Source organism: Peromyscus leucopus, chromosome 1 (genome assembly GCF_004664715.2).
Source record: "Peromyscus leucopus breed LL Stock chromosome 1, UCI_PerLeu_2.1, whole genome shotgun sequence".
Taxonomy (NCBI): domain Eukaryota; kingdom Metazoa; phylum Chordata; class Mammalia; order Rodentia; family Cricetidae; genus Peromyscus; species Peromyscus leucopus.
Window position 1 is genome coordinate 172,641,053 of NC_051063.1, and position 12,017 is coordinate 172,653,069.

At 55.8% G+C, this 12,017-nt stretch overlaps 1 protein-coding gene across 2 annotated transcripts in view; it reads left to right on the top strand.

Moving 5' to 3' along the window:
• Positions 1-10,338, top strand: part of Mark4 (microtubule affinity regulating kinase 4) — a 34,771-nt gene extending 24,433 nt beyond the window's left edge. The window contains exons 13-18 of one of the 2 annotated variants that reach the window (XM_028893840.2): positions 529-746; positions 2,382-2,485; positions 4,491-4,769; positions 4,902-4,981; positions 6,983-7,027; positions 9,062-9,406. In XM_028893840.2, coding sequence (XP_028749673.1) covers positions 529-746; positions 2,382-2,485; positions 4,491-4,769; positions 4,902-4,981; positions 6,983-7,027; positions 9,062-9,126 — 791 coding nt within the window. In that variant the 3' untranslated portion in view covers positions 9,127-9,406. Of the gene's footprint in view, positions 1-528; positions 747-2,381; positions 2,486-4,490; positions 4,770-4,901; positions 4,982-6,982; positions 7,028-9,061 lie in introns of both variants that reach the window. The other variant, XM_028893839.1, reaches the window with a different exon arrangement.
• Positions 10,339-12,017: the final 1,679 nt, after the last annotated feature.

Sequence of the window (12,017 nt, forward strand, 5' to 3'; positions counted from 1 at the left end):
CTCACACACACACACACACACACACACACACACACAGACATGCCCACAGGCAAACTAATCTAGACCACCCCTCCCTGGACTCCCCAGAGTTGTTCTAGATTGTAGACACTGACCATCAGTCACTGTTACCAAAACTTTTTTTTTTTAGAAATAAGGTCTCCCCGCGTAGCCCTGGCTAGCCTGGAGCTCTCTGTGTAGACCAGACTGGCCTGAAACTCACTGAGGCAGACTGTGAAGCCAAAACACTACCCATTAGAAAATGTAGCCAACCAGGGGTGATGGCGCACACCTTTAATCCTGGCACTGATTAGAGGAGAGAGGATCTCAGAATTCCAGGCCAGCCTGGTCTACAGAGTGAGTTCCAGGACAGCCAGGGCCATACAGAGAGACCCTGTTTGAAAAACACCCCTCCCCCCCAAAAAAAAGGGAAAAAACCCTGCAGCTATTATGAAGTGTCCTGAGGTTCTGGGGACCCCTAGGATCCTGTCCCTGGTGAGCTCGGCTCTAACTGGTCCCGCCCCCCACCAGGTGGCCCGTCCCCCGCCCCACTGCACCCGAAGCGCAGCCCAACCAGCACCGGGGAGACGGAGCTCAAAGAGGAGCGGCTGCCGGGCCGGAAAGCCAGCTGCAGCGCGGCCGGGAGCGGGAGCCGAGGGCTGCCGCCCTCCAGCCCCATGGTCAGCAGTGCCCACAACCCCAACAAGGCAGAGATCCCCGAGCGGCGGAAGGACAGCATGAGCACCCCTGTGAGTGGCGGGGGCGGTGGGGAGGGATGCAGGGGCCACCCCGACCTCCATTGCTGAGATCCTGCCCTCATCGCAGGCACCCCCCCCCACTCTGTGATCTTGGTTTATTTAACGTACGCGTATGCGCCACACACAAATGACACACACACACGTACGGTGCATCCTCGCCCTTCCTTCCCTCCTACACTCGCGCACGCACGCACGCACGCACGCACGCCCTATGCCACAGAAGTCGTCCCCCAAACTGGGCCCAGGGCGCATGCCTATCATCCCAGCACTCGGGAGTCCAGAAGGAGAAGAATTATGGGTTCCAGGCCAGCCTGGCCTAGAGAAATCTGTCTAAGAAAAAGGAAAAAAATATAAATACAAAAAGAATAAGGAGAACGTTGGAATTCTTGTTAACTTTTAAAGAATTAACCTCAGGGTTGAGGGCATAGCTCAGGGCAGAACACATCCCTGCAGTACCAAAATAGGCCAGAAGGGGGCGTGTGACACCTCCATCCCCACCACGCACACCCGGGAGCTGGAGTGTATTCACAGTTGTGAGCCACTGGGGGTGGATGCTGGAATCGAACTCAGGTCCTCTGCAGGAGCAGCAAGGGCCCTTCACCACTAAGCTTTAGCCAAGCCTTGGAAAAGGGTACCGGATGGCAAGTGCCTGCTGCTCTGTGGGGGGAGGGTGGAGAGGGGCGCCCCTGGGCTGGTGCTGGCAGCCGCCGGGAACAAGGTTCTGTAGGAGCGTGTTGGGGAAGCAGGAGGACTGTTCTGAGCAGGTGACAAGTCCCATGGAAGTCCTGGAGGAGAAAGTGGAAAGAGCTGGAAGCGTAACTCAGCTGGTAGCTGCCTGCCTAGCCCGCAGGCAGGCTGCACAGACCTCTCATCCCACACCTGGTGTGGAGGCAGGAGGATCAGAGGTTCATTCTCAGCCTGGGGTACATGAGCCACTGCCTCTCACAAAGGAGGCTGGAGAGAGTGGCTAAGAGCACTGGCTGCTCTTGCAGAGGACCTGGGTTGGATTCCCAGCACCCACATGGTGGTTCACAACCCTCTGTAACTCCAGTTCCAGGGAATCTGACGTCTCCTTCTGGTTTCTTGAGGGCACTGCATATAAGTGGTGTACAGATATCCGTGCAGGCAAAACACTAGTACACATAAAATACAAATAAACCATTTGAGCCAGGTGGTGGTGGCACACACCTTTAATTCTAGCACTCAGGAGGCAGAGGCAGGCGGATCTCTGAATTTGTCCAGGCTAGCCTGGTCTACAGAGTGAGATCCAAGACAGCTAGGGCTACGCAGAGAAACCCTATCTCAAAAAAAAATTATTTAAAAACATAAAACTCATGCTGGAAAGATTACTCAGTGGTTGAGAGCACTGACTACTCTTCCAGGGGTCCTGAGTTCAATTCCCAGCATCCACATGGTGGCTCACAACCATCTGCAATGAGATCTGGCGCCCTCTTCTGGCCTGCAGGGACACATGCAGACAGAACACTGTATACATAATAAATAAATAAATCTTATTTTTTAAAAAAAAATCTTTTAAAAGAAAAATATGTCGTGGCAGAATGCAGAAAGGTGTGAGGAGGCTGGGGGGCATCTTTTCACCTCTTGTCCTTGCTGTGTCTCCCACAGAACAACCTCCCCCCCAGCATGATGACCCGAAGAAACACCTACGTGTGCACAGAGCGACCAGGGGCTGAGCGCCCGTCCTTGTTGCCAAATGGCAAAGAAAACAGGTACGTGAGGCCGAGGCCGGGGATGAAAGGGAACCTAGGGAGTGGGTGAGCCACCCTCGACCCCGCACACACACACTGATGATCAGAGCCGACACATGGCAGTGTGGGTGTGCCCAGCAGCATCCCCCTGCCCTTTATGGGCAGATGTCACCGTCGAAGGTGTTCCCACGTGGTAAACCAGTCCTCAGTGCTGAGGAGGTAGGTAGCCCTGACCTCCACCCACGAGCGTGGGAACCAAGTGGAGCTTGAATAGGAAGTGAGTGGCCGCACACACACGCACATGCGCACGCACGCGCACACACACACACACACACACACACACACACGCACATGGCATGGCGCCAAGCACACGAAGGAGGAGAAGGGAAGATCAGATTTCAGGATCACCCTTGGTTACGCAGGTAGTTCAAGGCTAGCCTGGGCTACATGAAATCTTGTTTCATTTTGTTTTAAATGAGTTCAGGGGAAGTGGATAAGTTGGTTAGCGCTTGCCTGCCATGCCCAAAGCCTTGGATTTGGTGCCTGCCCTACACTGGAGGGGGGGGATGAGGGTGTGCCACATGCCTGTAACCCCAGCTCTGGAAGGAGAAGGCAGGAGGAGGATCGGAAGTTTAAGGCCAACCTGGGCTATGTGCGATCCTTTCTCAATATAAAAAGAAAGGGGCAGGAGAGATGGTCCGTGGTAAGAGCACTGGCTGCTCTTGCAGAGGACCCGGGTTTAATGCCTGGTGCCCACTGGTGGCTCAGGACCCTCTCTAACTCCAGTTCCGGGACCTCCGATGCCCTCTCCTGACCTCTGCAGGCACCGGGTCCACGTGGTGCCCAGGCATACATGCAGGCAAAACACCCAGGCACATTAAAAAAAAAAAAATTAAAAACAACTTTTTTTGAAGGACAGGGAAGGGGAAAAGGGAACGTGGATTGGCTCCATCCAGACCAAACACAATTCTCACCTACCGAGCTTTGGGCACAGTGTTGGCTGGTACCCAGTGCATTGTGGGACTTGCTCTGAATGCATGTGTGTTATGATTTGGTGGGTGTCCGTGTGAACCTGGGACTGCTCGGCACTGGGTCATGGGTTAACGGGGGACATTTCACGTTTCTCTTCTCGCAATGGGACTGGCACTAACTGCTCCCAGGTCCCATAATCCTTTCTCCAGGATTTAGTCTGTAGATCACATTTAATGACAAGGAGATTATTTGGTAGTTACTAAATTAAAAAAAAAATTACTAACAACGGGGGTTCATCAAGCAGCAGCTCTCTGGCTGACCCGACCATGTCCAGAGACTGGCTCATCACTACCAACTGCATTGCATTCTGGATAGGTCCTCATCCCCCCATTTTGCAGCTGAGACGAAACAAAGCACAGAGAAGTTAAGTGGCTTGTCTGAAGTTACACAGCCGCGCGGGCGAGTCAAGGAGCCAAGGATTCCAGGATCCTTATTTGTGATCAGCCTAAGATGCCAAGTTCTGACAGGGAACAGGGCTGAGCTGTAGAGAAGGCCGTGGCTTCAGAACGATGGAGGATCCGATTTCTGAGACACAAATCTAAGAACAGATTCTCCCGGGCCTGCCCGTGTGCGTGCGTGCGGGCCCCTGCTCAGGGTCCGAGGCGGCTGTGCCAACTGCCAGGCTCCCGGCAGTGCCTTTGAGGGCATGGCCCAGAAATGGTACAAACAGCTGCCGGCAACCTCCCGGGTGGAGGCAGTCACGTGACTCCTCCTTGCAGCCCGAGTGCTGGAAAAGTCTCCAGCTGGAGGCTGTGTGTGCGACTGGTGCTGGCCTAACGGTGTGGACGCGGAGAGAAGGGGCAGGTGCATTCTAGGGGAGGCGAAGTAGCCTCTGAGATCCGGGCTGAGCTTGAGGGCCCCGGGGACCCACACATTGCAGGTCTGGTGTTACAGTCTGGAAGCTAAGCAGGGTCGGGTCCGGTTAGAACTTGGGTGCGAGAATCTGGAGGGGTGAATCTGGGCCCCACCCTGACTCGTCTTTCTCTGCCCACAGCTCCGGTACCTCACGGGCGCCCCCTGCCTCCCCCTCCAGTCACAGCCTGGCTCCCCCATCGGGAGAGCGGAGCCGCCTGGCTCGGGGCTCCACCATCCGCAGCACCTTCCACGGGGGCCAGGTCCGAGACCGGAGGGCAGGGGGCGGGAGTGGCGGGGGTGTGCAGAATGGACCCCCAGCCTCACCCACGCTGGCCCACGAGGCCTCACCCCTGCCCTCCGGGCGGCCTCGCCCCACCACCAACCTCTTCACCAAGCTGACCTCCAAACTGACCCGAAGGTGAGCTGCGGCAGATGTGGGGTGTGGGCGGGGCGGGGGCGGGGCCTAACCTGTCTTCTCTGCTTCGCCTCCTACACCTGACCTCTTGGTCCTCTGCACCCCCTGTCGCCCTCCCACCTCCGTACCCCACAGGGTTACCCTCGATCCCTCTAAACGGCAGAACTCTAACCGCTGTGTCTCGGGCGCCTCTCTGCCCCAGGGATCCAAAATCAGTAAGTCCCGCTCTGCTCTGTCTCCACCTCTCTGTCGCACGGTTGACTGGGTGTGTGTGTGACCTCGGGAGGAGCCCTGTGGGTGGGAGCGAGGTACAGGGTCTGTACGTGGAGTGGAAGAAAGCAGAGGTGTGGGGCAGAGGTGTGGGGCGGTGTCAGCTCGCCCGAGGGACCTAGAGCGAGCTTTTCCCGTCCTCTGCTGCAACATGAGGCTGGTGACCACAGAAACTACTTCCAAGGGGGTCCCGGGGACTCGGAGAGGACCTTGCGGTGGAAATGCTTTTGAGAGTGTCACTCAGACATGGATTGCCATTCCCTGTCTCTGTTACTCCTGAGCACCTACTGTGTGCCTCACATGGCCACGGCTACCCAATGTGAAATACCCCCACGCTGACAGAGCCGCCCTTCTAATAGGGGACAGAAGGTGACACACGTAGGCGTGAGTTACTGAGACTGACAGGAAGACTTGCAATCTCAGCACTGGGGAGGCTGAGGCAGGAAGATCCCAAGTTCAAAGCTAGCCAGGATATAGAAGAAGGATAACATGTCTGAAAACTGCAAAAAGAATAAAGCCAACAGGGTGTTTGAGGGAGGAAAGACGTGGCTCAGCTGTACATCACTAGCCTAGAACCCCCAGTGAGGGGCTGGGGTGTGGCTCAGTGGTGGAGCCCCTGCCTAGAATCCCCCAGTGAGGGGCTGGGGTGTGACTCAGTGGTAGAGACCCTGCCTAGAGTCCCCCAGTGAGGGGCTGGGGGTGTGACTCAGTGGTAGAGACCCTGCCTAGAGTCCCCCAGTGAGGGGCTGGGGTGTGGCTCAGTGGTAGAGCCCCTGCCTAGAGTCCCCCAGTGAGGGGCTGGGGTGTGGCTCAGTGGTAGAGCCCCTGCCTAGAGTCCCCCAGTGAGGGGCTGGGGTGTGGCTCAGTGGTAGAGCCCCTGCCTAGAATTCCCCAGTGAGGGGCTGGGGTGTGGCTCAGTGGTAGAGCCCCTGCCTAGAATCCCCCAGTGAGGAGCTGGGGGTGTGGCTCAGTGGTAGAGCCCCTGCCTAGAGTCCCCCAGTGAGGGGCTGGGGGTGTAGCTCAGTGGTAGAGCCCCTGCCTAGAATCCCCAGTGAGGGGCTGGGGTGTGGCTCAGTGGTAGAGCCCCTGCCTAGAGTCCCCCAGTGAGGGGCTGGGGGTGTGACTCAGTGGTAGAGACCCTGCCTAGAGTCCCCCAGTGAGGGGCTGGGGTGTGGCTCAGTGGTAGAGCCCCTGCCTAGAGTCCCCCAGTGAGGGGCTGGGGTGTGGCTCAGTGGTAGAGCCCCTGCCTAGAATCCCCCAGTGAGGGGCTGGGGTGTGGCTCAGTGGTAGAGCCCCTGCCTAGAGTCCCCCAGTGAGGGGCTGGGGTGTGGCTCAGTGGTAGAGCCCCTGCCTAGAATCCCCCAGTGAGGGACTGGGATGTGGCTCAGTGGTGGAGCACCTGCCTAGAATCCCCCAGTGAGGGGCTGGGGGTGTAGCTCAGTGGTAGAGACCCTGCCTAGAATCCCCCAGTGAGGGGCTGGGGTGTGGCTCAGTGGTAGAGCCCCTGCCTAGAATCCCCCAGTGAGGGGCTGGGGTGTGGCTCAGTGGTAGAGCCCCTGCCTAGAATCCCCCAGTGAGGGGCTGGGGGTGTGGCTCAGTGGTGGAGAACCCACTAAGGAAGGTGTCTGTCTCTTGAATGCCTGTGTGTGTCTGTGACCGTGAGTGTGTTTGCACCTTTCTCTATGTAGGTGTGTCTGCCTGCCTCTTTTTTTTTTTTCAACTTTCAAATCCTTCAGTATTTCTCCTCCAACCTACACTAACCATTTACATGCGGACCCCACTCTGGATGGAAGGGATCAAATCCAGACTACAGCTTTCCCAGCAGCCAGCAAGCGGGAGAGCTGAGCTGCAGCCTGGGGGCTGGCTGCCTGGATTCTGGTGGCAGTGGGTGGGGGAGGGGTTTGCTTATGTCCAGATTTACATTCTGCCCCTCCCCCCTCCGCTAGGGTCGCAGACGAACCTGAGAGAATCGGGGGACCTGAGGTCACAAGGTGAGTGTGGTCCCCACCCTGCCTGCCTGCACACACCCTAAGGCCCCGTCTCATGCTCTGAAAGCCAACTTGCTGGAATGTTCTGGGGCCCTTCCACCTGTCCTGAGACTCATTTCCACCGCATCTTGCCTCTGCACCTTCCCATAGTTGTCAGTGTTTTGAGCTTTGTCCCACCTGCAGCCCAGGTCCCTCCAGTATCACCACCTTTTATCTGTTACCCACATCTTTTATCCATTGCCTGCAGGATGTAGGCAGATCCAGCCATGGGATAGCTAAGTGTCCACACAGACCCAGCCTGTAACATTTTTGGAAGCCTCTCTCGGTCACTCCTCCTGGGTTTTGCCATTCTAGGACAAAGGAAGCCACGGCCTCTGTAAAAACAAATAGATACACTGTGTCATGATAAAATGTTATGTCCATGCTGGCTGTGGTCACACAGGCCTGCCAATCCCAGCACCTTGAAGGCTGAGGCAGGAGGATGCAATTTCAAAGCCTACTCAGACTATAAAGAGCTCAAAGTCAGCCTTGGGCAAATTAATACGATCATGACTCAAAATTTGGGGATAGAGGGCTGAGATGTAGCTTATTGGTAGAGCCCCTGCCTAGAATCCCCCAGTGAGGGGCTGGGATGTGGCTCAGTGGTAGAGCCCCTGCCTAGAATCCCCCAGTGAGGGGCTGGGGTGTGGCTCAGTGGTAGAGACCCTGCCTAGAATCCCCCAGTGAGGGGCTGGGGTGTGGCTCAGTGATGGGTACTTACCCAGCCTGCCAAAGACCCTAGACTCCAGCCCCTACAATGAGAAAAGAATAAATTTGTACAGGTATATTCCAATAAAACTTTATTTACAAAGCAGGCAGCATTACTTTTGCACCACTCTGCTTAGTTTGACACACCACCAGTTCAGAATCATCTAGGATGTCTCATTGGCTGGGTGTGGGTGACATGTCTGTCTGTAAACCAATGCCTGTGGCCTGAAGAGTTCAGAGAACTGATTGGTCAGCTTTCATATGCTCATACCTGACATACACTTATTGGCCGGAACATTGACTGTCCCAAACCAAAGAAAGATGAGAGGGCCCTGCTAGAAGACACTTGTGATGCCATTCCATGACTCAGGAGGTTGAAGCCAGCATGGGCTACACAGTGAGATCCTGTGTCAGAAAAATAAAATATAGCCATGCATGGTGGCACATTCCTTTAATCCCAGCACTTGGGAGGCAGAGGCAGGCAAATCTCTGTGATTTTGAGGCCAGCCTGGTCTATAGAATGAGACCCTGTTAATCTGTGGTCTGAGTGAGAATGTTGGTTCCTTATGGAAACAGTCACCACCAGAAAAATGATATTGGTTAGGATGCAGGTGCAGCAGCACTTGGGAGGCCAAAACCACACAAACTCCTCTTCCAAAAAATGGGACACAGCTAAGGTAACTGGGTCACTTGTCATCTGAATCCATTTCTTACAACCCTGTCCCTTAGAGGCCAGCTGTCTTTTGACCCATGTTGTTGCTGACATGAGTCACAGGCCCACCTAGTCTTGTGAAGGAAATGATAGTAATTTCTTCCTCTTAGCCCACAGATGGGGTGTGTGTGTGTGTGTGTACCTAGCTGCAAGGAAGGCTGGGAAGTACAGTCTTCAGTGTGTGCACCTAGCTGCAAGGGAGACTGGGAAGTACAATCTTCAGTGTGTGCACCTAGCTGCAAGGGAGGCTGGGAAGTACAATCTTCAGTGTGTGCACCTAGCTGCAAGGGAGGCTGGGAAGTACAATCTTCAGTGTGTGCACCTAGCTGCAAGGAGGCTGGGAAGTACAGTCTTCAGTGTGTGCACCTAGCTGCAAGGGAGGCTGGGAAGTACAGTCTTCAGTGTGTGCACCTAGCTGCAAGGGAGGCTGGGAAGTACAATCTTCAGTGTGTGCACCTAGCTGCAAGGGAGGCTGGGAAGTACAATCTTCAGTGGCACTTTTGTGTCCCTGTGCATGTAGGGGTGGGGATGCATGACCCGTCCTCTGCCCTGTCTGACCACTCCTGTCCCCTCCTCAGTTGCAATCTACCTTGGGATAAAGCGGAAACCGCCCCCCGGCTGCTCCGATTCCCCTGGAGTGTGAAGCTGACCAGCTCTCGTCCTCCTGAGGCCCTGATGGCTGCCCTGAGACAAGCCACCGCAGCCGCTCGCTGCCGGTGCCGTCAGCCGCAGCCGTTCCTGCTGGCCTGCCTGCACGGGGGTGCGGGCGGGCCCGAGCCCCTGTCCCATTTCGAAGTAGAGGTGTGCCAGCTGCCCCGGCCTGGTCTCAGGGGCGTCCTCTTCCGCCGAGTGGCGGGCACCGCCCTGGCCTTCCGCACCCTCGTCACCCGCATCTCCAATGACCTCGAACTCTGAGCCACCACCACCACCGCCACCACAGCCGCCATCACAGCCTGGGTCCCTTCCTCTTTCTCTGGGACCTTTCACTTCCCCAAGAGGGTAAGGGGACAGAAGAGAGGGAGCCCCGTTTCTTGACCTCAGTTTCCCTGGATTAGATTGGTGGACAGAGACAGTCCTCTTGGCTATCGTGGGACACATGACAATGATAAAATACGGCTCGGCAGGGGGAGCTGGTACCCTCCTGGGGCCTCTAGTGCCCCCCCACCTTGCTCTGCTGCAGGGAGCCTGAGGAGACTTTGGGGACAGGAGTGAAAAGGGAAACTGAGGAAATTCTCCCATTCAGGGAGACCTGCCAGGCATAATGACTGGAGACAGACCTTGGGGGTGCAGGGAGTGGGGGGGTCACAGGCAGAACTTTCCCCTCCCTCCCCTTATGCTCGAACCCCCTCCCTGCCCCAGGCTGGCGCGGGGCACTTTGTACAAATCCCTGTATATACTCCTGTCCCTCTGCAGAGGTCTCGGGGAGCTGCCGCTGTCACTCCGGTTTTTAAGTTATTGCCCCCCCCTTCTGTCAGCTCCTCATCTGCAGCCTGTTACCCAATAAATACTAGGAGAGTCCCTCTGGCCCCCGAACCCCTCCCCGGCCGACCTGGGGTTTTGCTTCCCGGCCCTTGGCCTGCAGGTGAGCCAGGGAGCTGGGGACTTGACCCCAACCTGTGGTTCTGCTTGCTGAGCCTTGGTTATCTCATCTGCAGAATGGGAACGGTGGGGTTGGAGGGTCAAGGGTGACCGAGGAAGAGGGCAGAGCAGAACTCTGTCAGACCCTCCTCTCGGTCACCTGCTCCCCTCCGCTGTATTACACTGGACTCAGCCTCTTCCTACTCAGTAACACATGTATTCAATAAACACTCTATGGCTGGTGCCCACTCCTCGCCAGGCCCAGTTCTGGACACGAGTACAGAGCCCGTCTGTTGGGGGGGGGGGGGGCTGGTGTAACCAGAACCCAGACGGCCCAGGGGAAAGGGTTTGCGAAGACACTCCATGGGTTGTAGCTGTGGCTCCGGTGGTGCGGTGCTTGCCTGGTGGGGTGCCAGGTTCCATCCTTATTCTGCAAAAGTCAGTCCTGTTGACAGGGCTGGCCCAGCCTTTCATCCCAGCACTCGGGAGACAGAGGCAGGTGGATCTCTGTGAGTTCAAGGCCAGCCTGGGCTACAGAGTGAGATCCAGGACTATGCACAAAACCTTGTCTGGGGGAGGAGGAAAAAAAAAAACTGGCCTGTAATCCCAGCATGGTGGAGACAGGATAAGGGGCATCCTGGGATACACAGAGTTTGAGGCCAGCCTGAGATACGTGAAACAACTGTACCAAACAATGTTTTGTGAATAGAAGTTGAGCAGGCTTCTGTGTTGCCCTGGCAGCCCTGCCAGATGTCCCCAATTCAGCTGAAGTAGTGATTTTTGGCTTTTGACACTTGAAAGCATCAGGCTTGTCTTACTATGTAGCCCAGGCTAGCCTTTAACTTGCAGAGAGTGTCTTCTGTGGGGACAGCCCCAATCCTGCCTTGGTAGGAACTGCATCCCAGAAGAGGGCTGTCTGGATATTGTGTTCAAGGGCAGTGGGAAGCCGTGGTGAGATTGTCTGCGGGGCAAGAAGCTGGGAGCTGGGCGGGTGAGGAAGGGATGGGGTGGGCCAGCGGGTGGATACTGAGAGGAGGGGCTCAGGAGGCAAAGCAGACAGGTGACAGATGAGACCAAATTCTCTTAAGTCTTTGTCCTCAATAATGACTGAATGCTGGGGTCAGTGTTGATGCACGCCTTTAATCCCAGCTCTCTGTCAGTTCGAGGCCAGCCTGGTCTACAGATCAAGTTCCAGGACAGCCAAGGCTACACAAAGAAACCCTGTCTTAAAAACCAACAATATAATAATAATGATGGCTGTGAGTGGAGCCAGGACCAGCAGTGAGGTTTTCAAATGGATGATATTGCCCAGGACGGTCTAGTATCTGGCAGGCTGTCTTGTCACCTAGCCTCTATCTCAGACATCCTATGAGGTCTTGGGGACAGACAGCCCCGGACCTCAAGCTGAAGGCAGAACATGAATTTTTTTTTTTTCGAGACAGGGTTTCTCTGTAGTTTTGGTGCCTGTCCTGGATCTCGCTCTGTAGACCAAGGTGACCTCGAACTCACAGAGATCCACCTGGCTCTGCCTCCCGAGTGCTGGGATTAAAGGTGTGTGCCACCACTGCCCGGCTGAATTTCTTAATCTCTAATGACTTGGTTTAATTTTTTGAAGATTTAATTGTTTTGTGTGTCTCTGTGTGAGCTTATTTGTGCTGTGTGCAGGCAGGCGCCTGGGAGGCCAGAGGAGGTGTTGGAGACTCTGGATGGAGTTACAGGTACCTGTGAGATGTGATGTTAGTGCTGGACTGAACCCATGTCCTCAGCTGGACAAGCAAGTGTACTGGACAGCTGAGTTACCTTTCCCCCTGCCCCCCCAGACAGTGTTTCTCTGTGTAGCCCTGGCTGTCCTGGAACTCGCTCTGTAGACCAGGCTGGCCTCTAAACTCACAGAGATCCACCTGCCTCTGCCTCCCAAGTGCTAGGATTAAGGGTGTGCGCCACCACAGCCTGGCC